Source organism: Bos indicus, chromosome 18, assembly GCF_029378745.1.
Source record: "Bos indicus isolate NIAB-ARS_2022 breed Sahiwal x Tharparkar chromosome 18, NIAB-ARS_B.indTharparkar_mat_pri_1.0, whole genome shotgun sequence".
NCBI lineage: Eukaryota > Metazoa > Chordata > Mammalia > Artiodactyla > Bovidae > Bos > Bos indicus.
In genome coordinates this window covers 22,335,480-22,359,706 of record NC_091777.1, presented here as the reverse complement: position 1 = coordinate 22,359,706, position 24,227 = coordinate 22,335,480, and the positions used below count along the sequence as shown (strand labels likewise).

At 35.9% G+C, this 24,227-nt stretch overlaps 1 protein-coding gene across 13 annotated transcripts in view; it reads right to left on the bottom strand.

Moving 5' to 3' along the window:
- Positions 1-1,921: 1,921 nt before the first annotated feature.
- CHD9 (chromodomain helicase DNA binding protein 9) overlaps positions 1,922-24,227 on the bottom strand; it is a 226,170-nt gene continuing 203,864 nt past the window's right edge. For 7 of the 13 annotated variants that reach the window (XM_019978873.2, XM_070770560.1, XM_070770559.1 and 4 more), the window contains 10 exons: positions 23,910-24,112; positions 20,778-21,686; positions 19,451-19,614; positions 18,451-18,723; positions 17,549-17,717; positions 12,845-12,984; positions 12,311-12,532; positions 9,993-10,121; positions 6,367-6,471; positions 1,922-5,393 (listed from right to left, as the gene is read on the bottom strand). In XM_019978873.2, coding sequence (XP_019834432.2) covers positions 4,518-5,393; positions 6,367-6,471; positions 9,993-10,121; positions 12,311-12,532; positions 12,845-12,984; positions 17,549-17,717; positions 18,451-18,723; positions 19,451-19,614; positions 20,778-21,686; positions 23,910-24,112 — 3,190 coding nt within the window. In that variant the 3' untranslated portion in view covers positions 1,922-4,517. The remainder of the gene's footprint in view (positions 5,394-6,366; positions 6,472-9,992; positions 10,122-12,310; positions 12,533-12,844; positions 12,985-17,548; positions 17,718-18,450; positions 18,724-19,450; positions 19,615-20,777; positions 21,687-23,909; positions 24,113-24,227) is intronic. The other 6 variants (XM_070770564.1, XM_070770569.1, XM_070770567.1 and 3 more) reach the window with 5 other exon arrangements.

Genomic DNA, 24,227 nt, shown 5'->3' with positions numbered 1-24,227 from the left:
CCTAGAGAAGGAAACGGCAACCTATTCCAGTATTCTTGCCTGGGAAATCCCATGGACAGAGGAGCCTTGTGGGCTATAGTCCACAGAGCTGCAAAAGAGTCAGACACGACTTACTGGCTGAACAACAACTGTTTACATTATATTGTATATCAACCATACTTCAATTAAAAAATGTTACTTTTGCCTGTTAGTAATGGCTAAGATGATTTCTAATGCAATACAATATTAGACAGAAATCAAATCATACATAAAATATATGTTGCTAATGGTAGAATGAACTGTTAACTAATGTCATCACTGGCACTGGCAACACAAATGAAAAGCCTTAAAAACAGAAGTATTTCAATTCTAGGGCTTAAGCAAATCATTAAAGATGGATGCAAAAAAATGAATATATAAACTCAACTGTCCATTTTTAGGTTTCTGGTTAGATAAATTCCATCTTTATGAGCAATATATGTATTAAAAATCACATTGCAGAGTACTTATTGACACACAGGCCTGTATATTAAAAGGCAAAACAGCAAACATTATGTCCTATATAATACTGATTTAATATGAAAATGTATGTTTCCTAAAGCTACCAACAGACTACCACAAACTAGATGGCTTCAAACAATAGAAATTTACTCCTACCGCAGTTTAGGCCAGAAGTGCAAAATCAAGGTGTTGGCAAGGCTGGCTCCTCCCGGAGGCTCTGGAGGAGAATCTGCTTCATGCTTCTCTCCTAGCTCCTCGTGGTTGCTGGCAATCCTTGGTGTTCCTTGGCTCGAAGCTGCGTTGCACTGATCTCTGCATATTGTCTCATGGCCCTCTCCCTGTGTTTATGTCCTCTTCTCTTAAGGACACTAGTCATTGGATTTAGGGCCCTCCTTAATTTAGTATGACTGCATCTTAACTGATTTTATCTGCCAAGATCCTATTTCCAATTAAGGTCACATTCTGAAGTTATGGGTTGATGTGAATTTTTTTAAGTCAACCCGTAACTATTCAACCCACTATATGTATATAACATACATATAAATAAGATTTGATAGCTCCATGAACAGTATTTCAGGGTAGGTTGATGGATTATTTAAATAATTTTTTCATTTTTCTGCATTTAAAAATAAATAGCTTATGTTCTGGAGTTGCATTTATGTAAGTTCTAAATTTATTGTGTGAGTTGAACATCACTTGTAGCCAAAAATTACTCTCCCTGCAACTCACTCTTTTTCTTCCTACAGCTCAAAATATATAGAATACATCATTTTATATGTATCTTCTTGCAAAAACATCCAACATAGCCAATTCTTCCTCCAGCACTGAACATATTACTGATCCTCTGGGTAAGCATCAGATGAAGCAGTTGACTTTTGTTTACCTTATTTTACAAAAATGAAAAAAAAAAAAAAAAAAAAGATTTTCTAAGCATGACAGTATAATTCAGTGTGGTCAAGTTAAATGAGTGAGTGATGAGACTCCACTGTTCCACTCTGACAGTTTGAGGGAAAACAAATTTCTTTTGTATTTACAAAAAGAAAAAAAACAGCCAAACACTACAAACAACAGTGATAAATTAGAAAAGCCTCTAAGACCAAAGGAAAAATAATTACTGATTTCCAAAATGGATTTCTTTAAGAGGTTAGGTGTATCTCTGAGCTTTCTGGATTTTTAAAGGTCTGGGAGAAGAGAACTTAAGGAAATAATAACATTGTGGGTATAATTATAGCCTGCTTCTGTCTCTTAAAAATTCTTCCAATGTTCACTTTCCTTTTAAAGACTTATGACTAATGTTTCTTTCATAACTGGAATAAAAATACATATAAAATAATAAAAGTATTGTCATGTACAGAGGCTGACATCATGGGTAGTTCTTTCATAACTGGAATAAAAACTACATATAAAATAATAAAAGTATTGTCATGTACAGAGGCTGACATCATGGGTAGTCAAAGAATATGTTTAATAAAAAATAATTAAACTTCCATTTGCTCTATAGAACATCATAGAAAGTAATTTAATAAATTACAAATGACTTTTTAAGACGTTTGCTTAACTACAGAAAGCAAATTCAGACTACACAAAACACAACTGGTAAATATTGCAAATGTCCAAAAGAAAAATTGGACTAAGACTTGAATCATGAAACCTGAAACAGGGCTATAAATACAAGGCAATAACAGCTATAATTCTTTTAGTAACTACCAACACATACTTGGATATCCTTTCAACTGCAACTTTAGTATTACGTAATTCTACTGATTTCTTTTTTTCTTATAACCCTTAACTTTACACAACCATGTTTGCATGTTTTTTTTTAAGCTGATAGCTGGACAACTTTTCCCCAATCAGTACTAGATAGAAGTATCTTGAATCCCAAGAGAAATGTTTAAAGTTAATATTAGCCTTAATGCTTTGAAAACTGCAACTGCCTTTATTACATAGAAAGAGAATCACTAAGATGTTAACCAAATTCATTTGATCTAATTAGGAAAATACTTTATCTCATAAATTTGATATAAATTAGATTTTACTGACAAGATCTAGGGTTTTTTATTTCCCTTTTAAACTGGAGACAGAAAGGAATGAAGATCATGTGGGTAGGACTAGAGGGAGAGAAGGGAAACATGGATGGTGCTGAAATACTCCACTGGCAACCTAAGTTAATTGTGTTTGAAAACTTTGGCTATCTCATAGGTGTATTCTAGTCAAACAAAAGTGCAATACTGCAAAGGGAAGATACTAAATATGTAATATATCATTTTCATGATGAAGAATTACTACCCACTTCTCCTGGAAGGGCATTATAGTGACTATTGCTAAGACATTGCATAAAGGACTATCAATTCAAAGTACTATTTCGGGAAAATACAAAAATCAATACAATCCCAATGGAACCGATATAATTTTGTAAATACATGTAACACTGTCTCTCTAATAAGGGATTATTTTACATACAGAAACATAATTTACTGGTAAAGGTCTTGGAAAATCCAATATAATTGCTTAATTCCTGACAAAGCAATAGAGTTGTATCAAAATGAACTGAAAGTTAATTTTTCCGTGGGAGAGAAGTGGGGTAGTTTCCCCCCTAGCAAAGTTTGTCACTGACTTATTTATTTAAGTACCAGAACAATGCTTATCTCTCCTTAGGATGTAAATGACATTATATAACCAATTCAGCTCTGTTTTCAATGTATATGAAGGTGAACCTGGACCTCTACCTTGTCAGAATAATAGCAGCTTTAGCAGGAGAAACTGTATCACAAATCAAATATCAGACAAATTTTACATGGTAAAGGGTTCTAAGAAATTGATCAGAAACCTTCGGCTTCCTTTTTTTGTGGTTTACAGGAATTATGTATATATTTTTTGAGATTATTAAAAGTGCATTTTCAAAATGGGCAACTCAGTATATTTAATATAAACTGATAACCCAACACTGATTCTGGGCCAACATTTAGTCTGCTTATACCTAGAAACGCAAAATGAATTTAGACTATCTGCATATTACTTTACCCTATTATCTGTTAATTTTGGAATATTTCCGTGACATAAAACACAAATAGAAATCTACACAAATAAAGCAAACAAACAATTTCTTTTACATGAAGTATGCTGTGTTGAAAAGTTCTTTTCAGTGGTATTTCATGATTTACCTTTTCTGAACCCTGGAAACAGACATTACTCATCTGAGACATAATTATTTCTAATAGGAGGCCAAACTTTGAAAAGTTAAAACTAAATGTGTCTAGAGGGTGTCAAAGTCACATGACACAGGATTATTTTATGACTTAATTTTACTGATTTTAGAGTTAAGCTCAGCAAAAAGCAAGTCATATTTCTTGCCCGATTAACATGATATATAGGATGTGTTTAAAAAACCCCTGAAAACAAGTATAGAATTAGAAACGAATGTAAACTTCCTAAACTAACTCAGCTGAGGTAACAGGTAGCCAGTTAAATTGGCCGATTGGGAAACTTATTTCTTCTTTAAAACACACTTGTACCTGAATTGGAAATATCAGCAGTGCATCACAACACTAGAGCATTTTCATGTAATTAAAGCAATGGATGGTGATGTAGATTCTACAGCTTTCATGACATTCATTAGCTGCCCAAATTATTGCTGAGTTTTGATCTGTAAATTATAGGTGTCAAGGAGGCTGTAAAACTATATTCAAATTAAATCAGTAATATGCATAAAGTATTCTGTGTTCACTGCAAATATATTAAATATACAACTCTTATTGAGCATAATTTTCATAAAATTAACCCCCAACAAAATTATAATGCCTTTTGTTGTAATTTTACACCTTTATGTATTTGATAGTACATACGAGTTCAGAAACTTATGAATCTTAAGAAATATTACATGCAAAACGTCTCTGAAAGCAGTTTGCACTTCTAAACAAATAACTGAAATGTTCGGTCAGTAAGTTATTGATGCACTCAACACTGGCATATTTACAATTAATAATTAAAGGGGAAAAAAAAATCCAAAATCAGTTCATAATTTAAGTGCAGTCTGGGAATCAGTCTTCATTACTAGAATCTGAATCCTCGGATGACGATGATGTACTATCAGATCCAGATGAAGCATCGGCTTTCTCTGAACCCTCATCTGTGCTGTTTTCATGGAGAGGACTCGGTTCAGTTCCCCCTTTGTCTTCCTGATCTCTAACTCTGGAATCTTCTTCCTTTACTTCCACAGACTTAGATGAGCCTAAGTCACTGTTTTTGTTTTTCTGTACATCAAAAGTGTTGGACTGAGACAAAGTTGGAATATGAAGATTAAGGCCTGGAGTGAGAAGCATCCCTGGATAAAGAATATTAGATAGTAACAGTGGGTTCAGAGCTAATGGGCTGGCAGCTGCAGCTGTACTTAACGCAGCAGTAGAGGATGCAGGAGAACTTGACACAGAGTTTTCACCGCCGTTCTCGGGGTTTTGGCTCTCTGTCCTTTCTTTTTTCCCTTCCACCTCCTTAGAGTCATTTCCCTTTTTTTCTTCTGTTCCAGATTCTGTCGGCTTTGTCAGGAGCCCTCCCATGCCCAACAGATTTGGCAACCCAGTCATTCCCGACAGCAGCATGGGGAACATGGCGGCCACATTTTTAGCTTCTCCTCCAGAAGAAAGGCCAGCAGGCATTCCCATCAGCCCTGCAGTCACTTGCAGTGATTGCAAGTTTTGTAGGTTTTGTTGTAAGGCCTGAAGAGTTGTGAGGTCCACACCTGGCAGTAACCCATTGGCTAACAAAGGATTGCCTGAAATACTGCTGGCAGTTGCAGCTGCCGCCGCCGCTGTGGCCTTCGCAATTCCACTTTTAGGTCGTCTCCCTCGCCTGCTTACTTCCTCTCTTACCACGGGACCAGTGAGAATACGTTCATACATACTTTCTGGAAGAAATCCCTAAAAAAAAAAAAAAAAAAAATCAACAATAAACATTTAAAAATAAAATCAATAGCTATTAACAAGTGATACAAATAAGCCATTAAAAACATGAAATTATTCATAAACTTATTCTGTTATTTATTGATACAAAATAACCAATAATGAAAGAAGTAACCCAATTTTATCTTATTTTTAAGTAGGGCTTGAAACAGTTCTTCCACTTCTCATTTTATTTTAAGAGAGCCTCTGGTTCTCTTTTATAACTATGAGGCATAGGTTTGTAAAATAGTTCTGGAAACCGGAAGATCCAAAAAATTTTATTACTGCCATGCCCTTACACTGTTCACATCACCAGAAGACTAAAGAAATGCCATTCTTCTGATCTGCAAGAACAGTATGGAAAGGAGAGAAGTTAAGTAATGACTGAAACGAGATGCTTCTGACTCTTCTATCACTTTGGGAATAATAGAGATAGAGCCAAGATGGAAAAGATACTCAATAGGGAAAAAAATCACTTGGCTCAGAACAGTAGTAGCACCTGCAGACTGGGAAGCACCAAGTCCTGAGTGGAGAACAACCTATGGTACTTTCTTGAAATTCCCCCAAGATTTTCTGGGGTTCAAAACTCCTAGAAGTAACCATAAAACAAAACAACCCTCCCCCTCAACAAACAACCCAAAATTCCTAAATTTTAAGAGTTTACAACCTCTAGATCGGCACTGTCCAATAGAAACAATGTAAACAACATATGTAACTTAAAGTTTTCTAGTAGCCACAATAAAAAGGTAAAGCAGAAATATGACACCAGTTAGTATACACTGATTCTGCACTCTAATTCAACAAGTATCTGAGAAGTTTGCCACATACTCTGCAAGATAAAAACTGTGAACTAAAAAATATCATCACATATTTATGAAATATTGTTAATTCTTAACTTAAAATCTAAGATATAATTAAATGATGTCTAAATTAGTGTTCATGAAATACTCACAGACTGCTTAACAACATCTCCCCATTCAGGAGCTACTCCATATTCTGCATTTTCTTTCAGGAACCGACACAAATCTTTCAAAGGGGGAGCAAATGCACCTCCAACCTATAAATAAAAAACAGATTTTTAGACACTTAAAAGCATATTAAATGTGAAGACATTTCTTTCTTTTAATCTGTGCTATACAGAGTTTATTTCTTTAAAACACATGTATTCTTGGAACCACCCTGACAATCTTTTTTATAGTAAAAAGGACTACCACAACCCATAAGAACTATCAATATACTGCATGAACATGCTAACATAAATTTTAGATGTTTCATGTATATTCTTTGGACAGTAAAATAACTACCATGTACTGTGAAGTACTATGCTGGGTAGGCAGTGTAGCCTAGTTAAGAGTATATCCTTTGGAGTCATCAGACTTACGACCTACATGAACTCAGGCAAATCAGTAAATCTCTTTGAGCCTCAGCTTTCTGAATTGCAGAATGGAGATAACAATAATACCTCCCTCAAACGGTTTTATGAAAATGAGATAATTCAAGCACCTCCGGAAAGGGTCTGCTGCTGCTGCTAAGTAGCTTCAGGGTCTGGCACATAATAAATATAAGTTGTTATTATTATATTGCCAAGTATTATGCTAAGGACTTTAAGTACATAATTTATTTTAGTTCTCACTATATCCATTTGAGAATGGATTATTTCTATTTTTCAAATGAAGGAATTAAGCCTCAGAGAAGTTATACAAGCTGCCTAAAGCTAACTAGTAAGTGTCAGGATCAGCTTTAAACTCAGGTCTCAAAAACCAATGCATGTATCTTTTATGCAAACTGATACCATAAAAGTTGTATTTGTAGGCATCACTGGAGCTTTTTTTTTTTGGTCAGGCTGGATGCCAGGCTGAAATGCCAGGCTGGATGAAGCACAAGCTGGAATCAAGATTACCAGGAGAAATATCAATAACCCCAGATAGGCAGATGACACCACTCTTAAGGCAGAAAGTGAAAAAGAACTAAAGAGCCTCTTGATGAAAGTGAAAGAGGAGAGTGAAAAAGTTGGCTTAAAACTCAACATTCAGAAAACTAAGATCATGGCATCAGGTCCCATCACTTCATGGCAAAAAGATGGGGAAACAGTGGAAACAGTGACAGACTATTTTTTGGAGGTCCAAAATCACTGCAGATGGTCACTGCAGCCATGAAATTAAGATGCTTGCTCCTTGGAAGAAAAGCTATGACCAACATAAGACAGCATATTAAAAAGCAGAGACATTGCTTTGCCAACAAAAGTCTGCCTAGTCAAAGCTATGGTTTTTCCAGTAGTTATGTATGGATGTGAGAGTTGAACTATAAAGAAAGCTGAGCACCAAAGAATTGATGCTTTTGAACTGTGGTGTTGGAGAAGACTCTTGAGAGTCCCTTAGACTGCAAGGATGTCCAACCAGTTCATCCTAAAGGAAATCAGTCCAGAATGTTCATTGAAGGACTGATGCTGAAGCTGAAGCTGCAATATTTTGGCTACCTGATGTGAAGAGCTGACTCATTTGAAAAGACCCTGATGCTGGGAAAGATTTAAGGCAGAAGGAGAAGGGGATGACAGAGGATGAGATGGTTGGATGGCATCACCGACTCAATGGACATGAGTTTGAGTAAGCTCCAGGAGTTGGTGATGGACAGGGAAGTCTGATGTGCTGTAGTCCATGGGGTCACAAAGAGTCGGACATGACTGAGCGACTGAACTGAACTGAACCCTGAAAGTATAAAAATAAACATATCCCTTTAAATATTTAAATGATTTCAACCTACCAATTTAATGTTCCTTTGGAGTCTAAGGACACTTCTTAAATAATTCCTTTTCCCACAGCTTTCTGAATGAATATGTACTATATCTTGTTAGGATACAGACAGGGTTTAATGTGGCCAGTTATAATATCTATATTCTTATCTAATTATTTTCTATAGTTTTTACTTAGCCTCTCAATTTTGTTGCTATCTCCTTTTTATTATCTCCTTCATTAAACTCCAGTTTAAACTAGAGGCCCTCTGTATGTTAAAGCCTGTACTCTAGAAACTCAGAACAATAAAGAAATCTACAAACCAAGGGAAATTAACAGGTCCTTTACCAGGCTACTACAATTAAAAATAAAATTTAGGATGTTTAATATTAAACCAAGTAAAAATTTCAAAATAGTTCCATTTCCTTAAAACTGGCTAAGACAAATTCATTCATATCTAGAAAGGTTAATTTTTGTTATAAGATGAAGTGCAAAGATTTACAACACAATCTGTGTAAGCACAAAATTTAAGTAAAATGCAACTAAAATGTCATCTTGTTCTTCCCCTAATACATCTGACATCATCTTAATCTACTAACAAAAGCTGAATAAACTTGGGGGAAAATTAGTATTAATTTTAATGAGTTAGTACATAGAATAATATTAATATATTGTTATTTTAAAAATGGTATTCTTCCAATTTCAATACTTCTGAGAAATTAAAATGACTTCATGTATTTTTATACTAGCAGTGAGGTCATTCAACAGAGAGCAAACAGAAGTAGGGAATTAACTAGGGATCTATGTAGGGTAATTTAATTTGTGAGTGAAGGAATTCAATGGAAAACTTGATGTTCTTACTTTGAAGGCCATTTCTTTCTTTCTTTTTTTTTTTTACTTATTGTGCTGCTTGCCCATCAGAGTAAAAAACAATAAAAGTGTCAAAGCCATAACTTACAAAAGGTGCCTCAACTGTTCTATCATTTACTTTGTGAGGTAAGAGAGACATATACCAATACATACATAAAACAGAAACAACTGGGGGAAACAAATGTTGAGCCACATTTTATTCAGAAATAAGAAAAACCTGGAAAAACCTAGCTCTTACCATTCATCAATCAGTAAAGCAAGAAGATAAGCACAGGGGTATCATTTGTCTCTAAGATAAGACGTTTTATCTTTGCCTTAAGACATTTGATTTAAAACATTTAATTTCCATCTATCAGAAAATTATGTAATATGCCAATTTTGACAGAAGAAGACACTTTAAGGCCTAATGATGGAATTATCAATACATGATAAATATATATAAATCTGTAATGGCTGTGATGAGAATAATGTTCCCTTTCAGCAGTTTCTCAACCTCTGCACCACAGACCATTTTGGACTGGTGTCGTGGGGGCTGTCCTGTGCACTGCAGGAGGTGTAGCAGCGTTCTGGGCCTTCACCCGCCAAGGCCAACAGCATCCGGCTAGCAGCTCACCACCTCCCCAACACCCACCTCCTTCATCTAGAGCTAAGACTATCAAAAACGTCCCCTGATTGCTAAATGTCGCTTGGAGGACAAAGTTACCCCCTTTTGAGAACTACTGCTTTAGATGCAGTGCCCTGGTTCGGTGCCACTGCAAAGGTACAGATATAGAAAGTAACTTATTTCCTTCAACAGCTTAGCCAAAGGTGTGGGATTTGAAATTAGACTGCATAAAATTGTAGTCCGTGTCTTTCCCCTCAAATCTTCTAGATTTAACCCAACTAGGTCTGTTAGAAAATACTGCATAATGAAACAGTGTTCTAGAGATCTCTTACATAGTGCATCAGTATGAAAAATTAACAACAAATATGCAAGTACCTTTCTGGCATTTCTTCTGTTAATCAGCTGAACACGTTCTTCTCCAGTGAGACTATTAACATCTAATTTATTGGGGTTTCTGCAGCGATGCCTTTTTTGTTTGGGTCTCCCCTCATGGAGTTGCATTCGCTAAAATATATAGACAAAGAAATAGCTGTAAAATCTTTAACTATGCAAATGGCACAAATAAGCTGATCCAAGTAATTTAACCATGTAAAACTGAAGATATATGGTATATATAAGATATATTAATACAGTTGACCCTTGAACAGCATGGGTTTCAACTGTATAGGTGCACTTATACGTGGATTTTTTTTTCCAGTGACTACACAATCCATTGTTGATTGAATCCAAGGATGTGTAACTGAGGACATGGAAGGCTAATTGTAACATTATATTTGAATTTTTGGCTGTGGAGGGTGGCATGCATCAGTATCTCTTAACTCCTGTGTTGTTCAAAGGCCAGCTATTTATGTTATATATTGAAGGTATAGTACATACACCATGGTACAATCCTTTTGCTGTAGACATACCACAGTAGCATGTGAGAGCCAAGAAACCATTAACATCAAGTGCCCTTGGGAAATCATGCCAACATTATGTTGTATTTGCTACTTAAACAAATGTGGCTTATAACAATGTCTTAAAATTGTTTTATAATATAAAACATTGTGATAAAAGGGTTATTTGCAGTGAAAATGATGAATGGCTCTAAGTTAAAAAGAGTAATAAAGATTCCTTTGCAGTAGTAAGAGAAAGGTCTGAGAATCTTCAGAGACGAGAGCATAACTGCCAAAAGGGCAAGGACTTTATATTGTTCACTGTTTTTTATCCTAAATACCTTACAACAGTAACTAGCATATAGCAGTTGCTCAATAAAAATTGACTAAATAAATGAATGTTATTTTCTAACATGTTAAGAAGTTACAGGGTTAAACTAATGATTCTCATTATCTTCAGAATTGCCATACTCGTTTTATTATTGCTCATCTTACTGAAAACCTGTTCCTTATAAGAGCTTTATTTGGCCTTTTTTTTTTTTTAATAAAAAGAATTAAGTGGAAGTTTGAGAATTAGTGGCATTTTCTGAAAAAAACTAGGATATGAAAGCCAAGACTGAGGTTCTCGGTATTAGACTACCATGTTACCTTTTGGTGATAATAACAGCAATGTAAGACACTACACACACACACACACACACACACACACATTACAAGTACAGTCACATTCTAGGGACTGGAGCTTTTGTGGTTCTTTTGCATGAAAAAATAAGGCAATTAAATTTTTTTCTGTTAATAATCATTTTACCTTTATACGGTATTCTTTCATTTTCAAAAGATTTTCATTTACAAATCACTGACTCAGTAAATATTTACAGGGAACTAGATACCATTCTCTGTATCAGAAATTAGGTGCTAAATCCTGGGGCTACAAGGTGAATAGGACACAATCCTTAAGCAGCTCACAGGGTAGGAAACAACATTACTGGGTTATCCAATTAATCTTCATAATGGAGGCAGATAGAATAAGGCTACTAACTGGCATACAGGGGATATGCGACTATTCTTTTACCTTATAAAATATATAGAAACAACAAGGGAGACTGACACAAAATCTGGTACATAAGCATCTGATAGTAAAGCACTGCAAACCGAAATAATACATTTCTATAAGAAAGCCGTATGCCCATAAGATAGTGAGTAGGAAGTATTTTAGAGGATAAGGAAAATGCAAATGAATAGACCTATTCTCATCTTGACTAATATTGTCTATGTACTTGTATTCTTATAAGATCTTAAGAGCAGAGGTTTGGACAGTGGATTTAAGACATTAGCTGTGTGGCTTTGCACTATTAATTTAAAATTTCAGTTTCCATTTCTTTATCTATAAAGTTATAACAAGGCCATTCTGATAAAGTCTGGGAGTGTTAAATGAGATAATGCATGTAAGTGCTAAGTATAAAGCCAGGTACAGAGTTAAGTCTCAATAAGTGTTTACTATGATCATTTTTATTATTTTAAAATAAACTCCTTGAGGGAAAGGACTGGAGGTTTTATACCTTTATAACTGTCATTGGGTCTATGATAGTACTCTGTATATGACAGGTGACTTTTATTAAACACATTGAATACAGAATGAAAAATGGAAAATGATATTATATCATAGGAAAGATGGTCATTAGTTTTTGCTGTTCATCTTTCCTAAATCTTGGGCAGAACACATATTTAACATAAGTTGGTGACAATTTATGCTTCATCATTATAGATGTAATGAATCATAGACATAAAATATACTAAGATTTATAAGGTATCACCTACAGGAATAAAAGCTCCTAAATCTTCCACATAACCTGGGTGCTCCTTAAGCCACTTTTCCAAATCCTTTCTCTTCGGTGCATCATCGCCTGCAAGTCTTGTCCCATCTTTAAGGTTAATAACTGGAACAGGAGTTTCTGTATCAGGAATTCCTTGAGGTTGAGTATAGGACAGTGCTGGATTTATCCCTGTAGAAATCTGTGAGGTGGTTAAGCCTAACGTAACCTGTAGAAAAACACCAAATGAAAATTTTATTTCCACGCTTTAGCATTCTGATTTTGGTTCAATGAAGCAGTTCTTTTTGAAGAGAAACAAAAATTGTTTAAAATTTCTTCTAAGTCTTTCAAATTTAAAATTCTCATGAATCTTGGCCAGTGCTGGACTCTACTGAGATACAATCTAAAACTATACAGTATACTCCTAATTTTTCAGTTATTTTTATTAGTCACAAAAAATTCACAAAGCAGCAATATGTATCTTTACTGGGATGAATTTTGGACTCAAGAATCAGTAGCTTTTAAGCATTACTTTACTTACATGATTAGGTGGTTTATTTCTGTTAAAAAAGAGGATGTCAACACCTTCTACATTCTTCCTCCTTCCCCGCCTTTTTTTGACTACAGGCTGGTTGTCTAATAAAACTCCATTGGCACCAAGGGTTGATTGAATGGGAGTACCTAACAAATTAAAAATGCAAAAGAGTGATAAAAATCTAGTTCTTAAATTAAAAGTAATCACTTTTAGGGGGATGGGCTGGGAGTTTGGGATAAACAGATGCCAACTATCATATACAGGATGGATAAACAGTAAGTCCTACTGTATAGCACAGGGGACTATGTTAAATATCCTATGATAAACCATAATGGAAAAGAGTGTGTGTGTGTGTGTGTGTGTGTGTGTATAGATATAGATGTTTAAATGACTCACTTTGTTGTATAGCAGAAATTAATACATTATAAGTAAACTATACTTCAATAAAATAGAATAAAATAATGAATGCTTGTAATGAGACTTATGATCAAAATAAAACAAAATGTTTAATTAAAAAAAACAATACTTTTTTTTTTTAAACTAAAAATACTTCTCATTTAAAAACCAGGAGAACTGCAATCCAGGCCTCTTTCAAGTTTTAACATGTCTCCTCAAAATTTTCCCTTGGATATCCACATATCTTTTCTTTCACACCCTTTCAGAGAAGAAGCATGCCTTTCAAATGTACAAGGCAAACCTTTCCACCTTTTTTGAATCCATTAATTCCTACTTTATCTTTTAAGTATAAGTTTGCTTTACCATTTATCTTTGCTTTTTTGGTGTCGAAATATCTTAATCTACATTAGATTTGTATCAACTTAAAATCATGGCTCAAAACAAACAAAAAATAAACTTATTTTGGCTTTTTCATAGCCTTCAAAACTTCTGAAACATTGGTATCTGTTATGCTCCTCTTTTTCAAAACAAACTTCACTCCTCAAATTCCCAAAATTTGCCCCTGACCAGACTATTTAAGGTATTTTCCCTAAGATCACCAGTGTTTCTTGCCAGTTAAACACTCCTTATTTCAGTAGGCACTCAATAAAAAAAAGTTTTTAAGAGGTATGAATCCAACAGTTCCATGCATTCATTTTTTCCCAATGGATACATATTTTTAAACAGCTACGTACAAAGCACTAGGATGGTTCAAAGGTAAGACACAGTTCCCGTCCTTAAAGACTACATCATCTAGAATACTCTTATGAGAGAAAATATTATTAAGAATGAGATGTTTGCTTATAATGGTTCAGCTTGTAGCGAGAAATACATTTTCAATCATCTGAGGAGAATTTCTTGAGCAAGTCCTGTGTACTCATGAAAGACACTTCCCTTTCTTTCTTTTTTAAAAACAACAAAAAACCCAGCTCCCTTAATTTCTTCTTGAGAGTGCTTTTTACAAACATTACTGATTTATTCTGGGCTAGAATCCAAAATGGAAAATTTAACTTACTCTATTTCATAAAGCCTGTGTTGTCTTTTCTAAGATGTAATTATAATAATATTAAAATTTAAAATAAATATCACTTTCTATTGAGTGCTTACTAGGTGTCATCATAAACTAGACTAAGTGTTACAAATGTCTTCTTAAATTACCAAAAACAGAACAAACAAAACAGAGAGGTATTAAGCCAATTTTATAAATGTGATCAGAAATGTTATGTTGCAAGCCCAATGTCACAACAGTTGGTAAATGACAGAATTCAACTCCAGGCTGTTTAGTTCTACCATCTTTTGATTACTATTCCAGGTGGTTTCTGGAATAAACTAAAGACTTATAATTTATGCTATTTTACTTTCTTTCATTAATTTACGTTACATAATTTACGTTATACAATCTCTCTTCATTCAAAGCTTTTAGATAAAATTCAGAGGCATACTCATATAAACATAAAAGGGCTTAATATGAAGAATTATAATAGTACTTGTTCAATATCCAATCTAAAATCTAATTTTAACATCTGTTTAGCATCTAATTATGTGCCAAGTTCCATTCCAGTCACGTCACATATATTATTTAATCTACCAAACAATGCTACCTTTCCTCTGACCCCAACCCCTCACCTCACAAACAAGAAAAGGCTCAAAAATGTTAACAGATTTCCTAAGAGTCCTGTAAGAAGACAGAGCTAGATTTCACATTCAAGGGGATTTCCTGGGTAGTCTAGTTTAGATTAAAACTTTGTGCTCCCAATGGAGGGGCACAGGTTCAATCCCTGGTTGGGGAACTAAGATCCTTCATACCGTGTTGCATGGCCAAAAGAAAGATTTCACATTTGGAATTATCAAGATGAATGAGATATAATTCTTAAATAATTTTATCTAGTTTTAATGTTTTGGCTTTTTAATATTTTGTATAGGTGCAAGTTAGCATTATAATTACTATTAACACTATTAAAACAGTATTATTTACCAAAGAATTACTTATAGGCAAAGGCTGTAGTCTTTGAAAGTCTTCAGCTGCAATAGTAATAAAATGTTCAGAAGACAGAAGTATCAATCCCACTCTATAGTTCTGGAATTATCAAGGTACAAGCAGGAGAATTATTAAACACACTTATGTTGGGCAAAAAAATCCCAGAACTTATCTTTCCCACCGCTTCCCATTTTCTCATGGAAAAAAGAAATAATAGCAACACTACCATTGTAAAGCACACTTGGGGGATTTATACTTCAGCAAGAGAACTATGGCTCATTCATACTTGTCTGAAAGTCTAGTAATTAGAGAATTACAGTGAATGGTTAATGAAACTATGCGACAAAATTCTGATGACTCTAATTCATTATTTAGTTATAATTTACAATTAGAAAGTGGTAATAGTAGCTGGATCATCATAGTGGTAATATCCGCTGGATCATCGAAAAAGCAAGAGAGTTCCAGAAAAACATCTATTTCTGCTTTATTGACTATGCCAAAGCCTTTGACTGTGTGGATCACAATAAACTGTGGAAAATTCTGAAAGACCACCTGACCTGCCTCTTGAGAAACCTATATGCAGGTCAGGAAGCAACAGTTAGAACTGGACATGGAACAGACTGTTTCCAAATAGGAAAAGGAGAATGTCAAGGCTGTGTATTGTCACCCTGCTTGTTTAACTTACATGCAGAGTATATCATGAGAAATGCTGGGCTAGAAGAAGCACAAGCTGGAATCAAGATTGCCAGGAGAAATATCAATAACCTCAGATATGCAGATGACACCACGCTTATGGTAGAAAGCGAAGAAGAACTAAAAAGCCTCTTGATGAAAGTGAAAGAGGAAAGTGAAAAAGTTGGCTTAAAGCTCAACATTCAGAAAACGAAGATCATGGCATCTGGTCCCATCACTTCATGGGAAATAGATGGGGAAACAGTAGAAACAGTCTCAGACTTTATTTTTTGGGCTCGCAAATCACTGCAGATGGTAACTGCAGCCATGATATTTTTAAAAGATGCTTACTCCTTGGAAGAAAAGTTGTGACCAACCTAGATAGCATATTGAAAAGCAGAGCCATTACTTTGCCAACAAAGGTCCGTCTAGTCAAGGCTATGGTTTTTCCTGTGGTCATGTATGGATGTGAGAGTTGGACTGTGAAGAAAGCTGAGCTTTTGAACTGTGGTGTTGGAGAAGACTCTTGAGAGTCCCTTGGACTACAAGGAGATCCAACCAGTCCATTCTAAAGGAGGTCAGCCCTGGGATTTCTTTGGAAGGAATGATGCTAAAGCTGAAACTCCAGTACTTTGGCCACCTCACGCGAAGAGTTGACTCATTGGAAAAGACTCTGATGCTGGGAGGGATTGGGGGCAGGAGGAGAAGGGTACGACAGAGGATGAGATGGCTGGATGGCATCACCGACTCGATGGACCTGAGTCTGAGTGAATTCCGGGAGGTGGTGATGGACAGGGAGGCCTGGCTTGCTGAGATTCATGGGGTCGCAAAGAGTCGGACACGACTGAGCGACTGAACTGAACTGAATAGTAGCTACTGGAAACAGCAATCATTTAACATCTATAATATAGGATTATTTTCCCAAATTTTAGGAAAGTCACACACTGTGCACAAGCACAGGAGTTTTGAAATGTTTTCAAGTAGTGGATGGCAACCGAATTAGAGTCCTTAACTTTATGTATACAGAGGTACAAAGGAAATTCCAGTCATTCATCTGCTTTTAACTGAAAAGATACATTTTTTTATGATCAGTATGTTGTGGTCCATACATTTTAAGACTCAACTACTCTTAACTAAAATTCTCAATTGTTGATAGCACATTTTAAGAGGGACACAGACAAACCAAAATACAACCAGATCAACAGAAATAAAACAAAATCTCACGGATGGATTCCTCAGTGCCTTTGGAGTACAGAAAACATGGCACTAATTCAGTATTTAATAATTACTGAGTCACATTGCCAAAAAATTAGAACAAATCATAGTCTCAAGGGGAGATATTATCATTGTTTTCAAAATGTTAAGATTATCATGCAGATATTTGACTAGGTTATTTCTGTGATGCCTTTAAAGACAAAAATACAATCATTGAGAAGACCCAATTGTGGGCAGAATTTGCTTCCAAAGAAGAAATTTTGTGATAAGAGCTTTCTTATGATAAAGGGGCTTTTTAAAGTAGAAACGATCTCGTCCTTGCAAGTATTCTGTGAGTAAGTGAGGACTTAGGAAGGATTTAGGAAGAATGGAGTATTTCATGCTGAGGCAATGATTACTAGCATATTCACCTGATAGTGGTAGGGATTTTGGGAAACTGGCGAGGCTGCTCTCTGACGCACCTTGAAGGTCCCGAAGTCGAGTGAGGTACTGCTGCTGCCCAGGAGCACAGTCTTCACTGTCCAGTGGCCTTCTCTGAGTGAGCCCTTGCTTCTGAAATGTCAACTTCAAACCACCTTCCTGTTAAACGGATGCCATTATCAAGAAAGAAATGATTAAAATCATTGCAGTATATAAGAAATTTTTTACTTAGAAAAAGTGAGGTAAAAACCCTGAAAAATCAGTCATGTTCTCTTCTTGTTCATACATCAACTAGAGAAAAACATTTAATCAATTTCTATAATGAATATTAAAATTTCTATCTTTAAGTGAAAAAAAAGACCTAGGTATTACATACACTTTTCTGAGCAAAACCAAATGTTTCATGTGACTAGTACATTGTAACCCGTTCAGCGATTGACATATATCTTCTGTGTACATTATTCACATGACATTTTAAGAGATATTACCCATGTTTTAGGCATCAATTCAGCTTCAAAAATCATACTGAACAATGAAATGTTACTGATAACAAGGCATGCTAAATATTTAAAACAGAAAGTGCACTGACATACCATTCGAATATTATATAAAAGAACTAAACAATAAGAAATTGTCAGACTGTTTAAGAAAGCATCTTGATCAGCAGAAGGACTATTTTCAGAAGTATAGGTAGAGAAACATATTTAATGATGATCCCTCTAGTAGAATATTCAAGTTTAATAACCTGGATATCAAAAAGAAAAAAACAATCCAAATACCAGAAAACAAGTATGTGAAGGAAGTAAGAGTAAGAGCAGGCAGCCATTTGCAGGAAAAGCATGCTGCACACCGCAATCGCAATCAGGTCCTAGGGCAATAAAAATAAACATACGTCTTTGATTTTCACTGTAAACTCCTTTTCTCGTACATGCTTCTTCACCTTTGACATCTGTGTTGACTGGTCATGCTCTTCTTTGACTGCGGCACCTGCAGGAGGGGGCGCGCTGGGCTCGCTATATTCTGTGGCTGCACCAGAGCTGTCCAGCAGCTTTGTGGTATAGAAAGAAGCCACTGCGTTGGCATCGTAACTTCTTCTAGCTGAAGGCCACTTCCCTTTCAGGACTGTTTGACAAATACTGTCCAGCCGGTTGATCATCACACGATCCTACAACAGCATGAACATCAAAGGGTAATTTCAGTAATTGAGCCAGACCTTTGGGGATCACAGCTTTGATGGATTTATCCCTGGTACAACTTGTGTGTACTTGGTATGCATACATTTTCTCACATACATATTACAATTCTGTATAAATTTCCATTGGTGAAGTTAAAAAGTATAAAGATATTTTGCTGTTCTTTTGTTTTTAAAGAGTAATACAGGGTCTTCATAAAAAAGTCAAACTCAGGAGTATACAGAAGAGTAGAGAGTTCTCTTCTCTCTCATTTCTAAAGTTAAGTACTCTTCTACTAATCCAGTCACATACTGGAGGAAGGAAGAACTGTCTTAATCCAGTCTGAGCTTCCACCACTGTATGTACATGTACTTAAACGAACATTTTTCTAGGTCACAACTGGTTCGTAAATTTTCTTAAAGAAGACCCACTTAAAAGCACTTATTTCATAAAGAAGCATCTGAATTGTATGTGAACATAAGCATTCATTATCTTTTCTTCTGAATATTCTAAGGTTGATAATCATATACATTTAAGGACATAGATCTAATGAAGTAATAGTGGACAGTAATAGTTGTTACTTTTAATGCTAACACCAAATGGTCATCCCACACATGATAGTGACTCTATTTTCCTACATAATAAGATTATCTACCATTAAAGATAGACAGAAAAATATTTTAAAAAATGAACTATATCACCAAGAAATGATTTACTTACCTTTGGCCAATATGACGCTGCCAGCATGTATCCACCCTGTAGGATGTAAGCAGACTCTGCGGTCCCGTTGTTCATCTGGAAACTATCCTGGGTCTCATCCTGGGTAGTGCTCAGTGATGCGACACTTTCTTCATCGTAGGCTTTCATGTGAGGGGTACCTTCTGCTAAGAATAATTATGACCAATTATAATTGTTTTAAAGACTGTGTAACACAATTTTGCATATACTTCTCAAATCTTATATAATTAGGATTTGAAAATGAAAAGTTGAGAAGTTAAAAAAAAATCACCTAGAATACAATAAAGTACTCATTATTTTTTAAATTATAGCAAAAGCCAAATAAGTGGCATTACGGAGTTTGAAGGAATAGGGTTAACCAAACATCCCTTTCTGCAAGAAGATTTGACCTGTGGTAACTCTCTAGGTCTGTTTCCCTGAAAACACATACATTCGTGATTGGTAAACTCAGGAGTTTATCAATTTGGACTGGGAGGGCACAAATATTTGCTGGGGAGGGTATCATTCTTTCAGGAGGGAACTCTTGTAATTGGGCATGTCCTGTGTGAAAACCCAGAAAGTCATGCTTGTGGAGTTGTTCCAGGAGATGCTTGCTATTATGGCTCCTGTGCCCATTTGATGTTGACTCATTCTTTAGTCTTCCCTAGTGGCTCAGACGGTAGAGTCTACCTGCAAGACCTGGGTTTGATCCCTGGGTTGGGAAGATCCCCTGGGAAAGGGAATGGCTACCCACTCCAGTATCCTTGCCTGGAAAATCTCGTGCATGGAGGAGCCTGGTGGGCCCCAATCTATGGGGTAGCAAACAGTTGGACACGGCTGAGCGACTAATGCACTCATACTCACATTTCCTTACACCTGAACTGTTAGACTGCAACAAGGACGCCCACAGAAGAGGACCACCTACCACTACTCTATGGACAGGCTGGAGTTCCTCCGCTAGACCTTTCTGAGTAGGCCCAAGTAGGGTCTTGTTAGTCGGACTGGTGTCTATTATAAAATTATTATCTTTATTTGCTCACTGATGAACTTGTTTTAGGAAAAATACAATACTAAATTTAAGGCAATCACAAAGAAATAAAATTACTGTGCCAAGTCTCTAATCCTCTGTTTGACTAACCCATTTTGCAATGTGAATACTGAATACAGAGTATGAACCAGTAATCTAGTTGCATTTTCAGCAGTCCTTCTTTAAGAAAATCTGTACACGTAAAATTTAAACTAACAATTTTAAGCATGCTTAAGCAATCTGAATCACTTCTCATTTGCATATGAAATGTCTTAAAATAGCAAAAGCACTTTAGGCATATACCTCGCTTTTGGACTTCCTCTTCTTCACTGTCACTTTCTTCTGACGAAGATGAGGAGGAGGATGAGGAAGAGGAAGATGAGGATGAGGATGAAGATGATGCTGAAGAACAAGAGGAGGAAGAAGAAGAGCTAGAGCCTGATCGAGAGTGGGAACACGAAGAGGAGGAAGACGAGGAAGAAGATGATCTGGAAGAACAGGATGATCTCTCAGAATCAGAGTCAGAATCAGAACTAGACTCTGATCCTCTCTTGTGGACTCGCTGTTTCTTAGAAGCCGGGTTTGGAGTTAGAGGCTCTGTTCTGGCTGCAACCATGCGTCTGTCTGTTTCACCTTTTCCACCAGATTTCTGGTCTCCAGTAGCCTGTGGTAAAACACCATTCTTTGGACTTACAGGCTCAGACTTTATTAGTGTCCTGGTTTCCTCAGAAGACATAGACTCTTCTTCAGAAGACTGAGGCTCCTCTTTAAGGTTTTCACTTTTAACTTTCACATCCTCTAGAATAACAGCTTTAGGATCTAGGAGCCTAGGTAGAGAGGTAAGAGGAGAAGCAGAAAGTGCTACTTGATATTGCTGTAAAAGTGGGGTAGAAGTCCTTGAATGAGCCATCTTACTTTGACTGTAGTTCCTCTGAGCGGCCATAAATGAGAGTTCAGGGTCCCGAAGAATATGATAGTCTGTTCGGCTCACCCCGTGTTTAGCAGCTCCAATGAGCAAGTCCCTATCATGAGAGCCACATTCCCACCAGACTGGTAAGTCTGGATTTGGATGGCAAAGCTTCAAGCGCTCAAACAATTGTGGATGTCGGAGGGCCTGTTCCCTTACTTTCCTTAGAAGTTCAATGCGATATAAAGTCCGAGAAGCACGTTCTTCTGTGATTGGCTGGATAAAAATACTTGGATCCACCAATTCTATATTGAGACAAGAACAAACATATTACCCTAAAAAATATTTCATTATAGGTTTAAAACAAATAATGCAACTTCTAAAATATACATCTACTCAATATCTTGTATAGTTTCAGAATTTCATTTTAACAGTTTTAAATGAGGAGAAATGTAAGTTTTAGAAAGAAGTATTAATAACCATGTAACACATAACACTGGATCTATAGAAAGTTAAATAAAACATTAAGATTACTTTGTAAGTATGTTAATAGAACTAGGATGAACTTTTAAGAAATTCTCTATGAGCTAATGTCACACTACTCCGTTTTAATCAAAGAGAAAAGCACTCAAACTCACTTATAAATACAAATTAAACGTTAAAATAACATCCCATAGGCAAACTTAAGTCCGTATATCTTTAAGTGCACTGAGGTAACTCAGAGTATTACAGTGGACTCACAGGGACACCAAAGTCTTTCTTAAAATTTGATATAAACATAGGAACAATTGTCAAATGGTGTATGACTACTAGTCTGAGACAGTTCCATTTCAACATCAGACCACACTCTTCTTTTTGGTGGGGTCATATCTTTATCAGCAGAGACACTGGCAGTTGGAAAGTACTCAAAAAAAGAGAGGTTTGTTGGAATAATGTAGAGACTACCTGAAGAGCTACTAATGGCCAGATTTAGAACAATATGAACACCAGAATTAACACTGACAGTACTGGATTATAACCTACAGAATAAAAAATAAACACACATTTGAATAAATACGAATATGAATAAATAATTGAGTAGACTGGGGAGAAGGAACAGTTTTTCCTTGCAGTAGAACTGCACAGTTAAAAACTGCTGCAGACAAGATCTACTGATGGTTACTAAAATCAGTGGGTGAAAGTTTGAGGAGAATAGGATTTGTGTGGTCTCAAAGTATCTTCTTAAGATAATCTGTTAACTACAGGGGAGAACATAATTTTACACTGGAGAAACGCAGCAGAAACTACCTAAGCTTAACAAAGAATCAAGGGCTACATCATCAGTAAAAAGACGCACTGACATCATGAGCCCCTTGATGTTACGTTCTGAGAAAGACACAACATCAATTCTAAGCTATTCTTGCAAAAAAAAAAAAGGCATAACCTCAACACAGTCATGTGAAAACACAAGACAAATCCAAATTGAAGGGTTTTTGGCAAAATTGATCAACGGTATCAGCGTCATTAAAGACGAAACAAACAAACCAACCCAAACTGAGGAACTGTGACAGACTGCAGGAGGTGAAGGGAAAACAACAATGGAATTCAACATGGGCTCTTGGAACAAAAAAGGACATTAGTAGAAAAACAGATAAGACTTGAAAAGGTGTTTAGTTAATGGTATTGTACTAATGTTAGTTTCCTGGACTAATAATTTCAGAGAAGGCAATGACAACCCACTCTGGTACTCTTGCCTGGAAAATCCCATGGACAGAGGAGCCTGGTGGGCTGCAGTCCATGGGGTCACCAAGAGTTGGACTCGACTAAAACTTCAGTTTCACTTTTCACTTTCATGTATTGAAGAAGGAAATGGCAACCCACTCCAGCATTCTTGCCTGGAGAATCCCAGGGAAGGGAGAGCCTGGTGGGCTGCCGTCTATGGGGTTGCAGAGAGTTGGACATGACTGAAGTGACTTAGCAGCAGCAGCAGCAAGATGATTAGTGATTTAAGATTTTAATATTATGGGAGGAAACGTGAGGGATATATGAAAACTCCCCACCTGGGATTCAAAATCAATTAAATTGGCTGAGAATTAGCAGCTCTGATTAATTGCTCTTGTTTTGGTTTTGTTTTCTGAAGGCACTGGGTGGATTTTCCTACTAAAATGTCTTTTGAATGGAGGCCTCATTTCTTGCAAAATCATTTGTGCTAAATAAGCCCTCCAGCACAGTTCCTATTAGACAGACTAAAAATATAGGTTAGTTCTATTTACCAAAAGCTATCCTTTATTTTCCCACCCTCGACAATCATAAATCTAGTTCTAAATAAAAACACTATTTTCTCAAAATTAAATGTGTACCTGTATTCTCTTTAGCTCTCATTTCAATAGTAGAATTAAGGAATAAAGGACTGTTAAGCAGAGTTTACTTACAATTCAGAAAAACTGGTGAAATGTTGAATTACATGAAACTGTATTAAAAAGCTGGGAACTTCTGGATTTTAATTGTTTCTTTGATTGAAACAAAGGAAAAAAAAATTTTATACATACCTTCTTTGGAAGGAAGACGACAAACCCTCCGACACATTGACATGAATGCGTACAGATATTTCTCTAAGCTATCGTCAGTTTTCTTATGTAGCCGAGCCATAGCCCTAAATTTTGTCCAATCAAACTGGCCTCTGTCAGGATCAAATACCACTCCAAATGTAGATACAACTCTGTAAAAATCAGCTTCTTCTCTTCTTGTCCATCTATTTTGAATTAAAGAAAAAGTCACATTGTTCATGGAAATAATATTAATGCTGAATATAAATAACTATTGTAAAATTCAAAAACACTTCAAGTACCTAACACTTTAAAAGATTA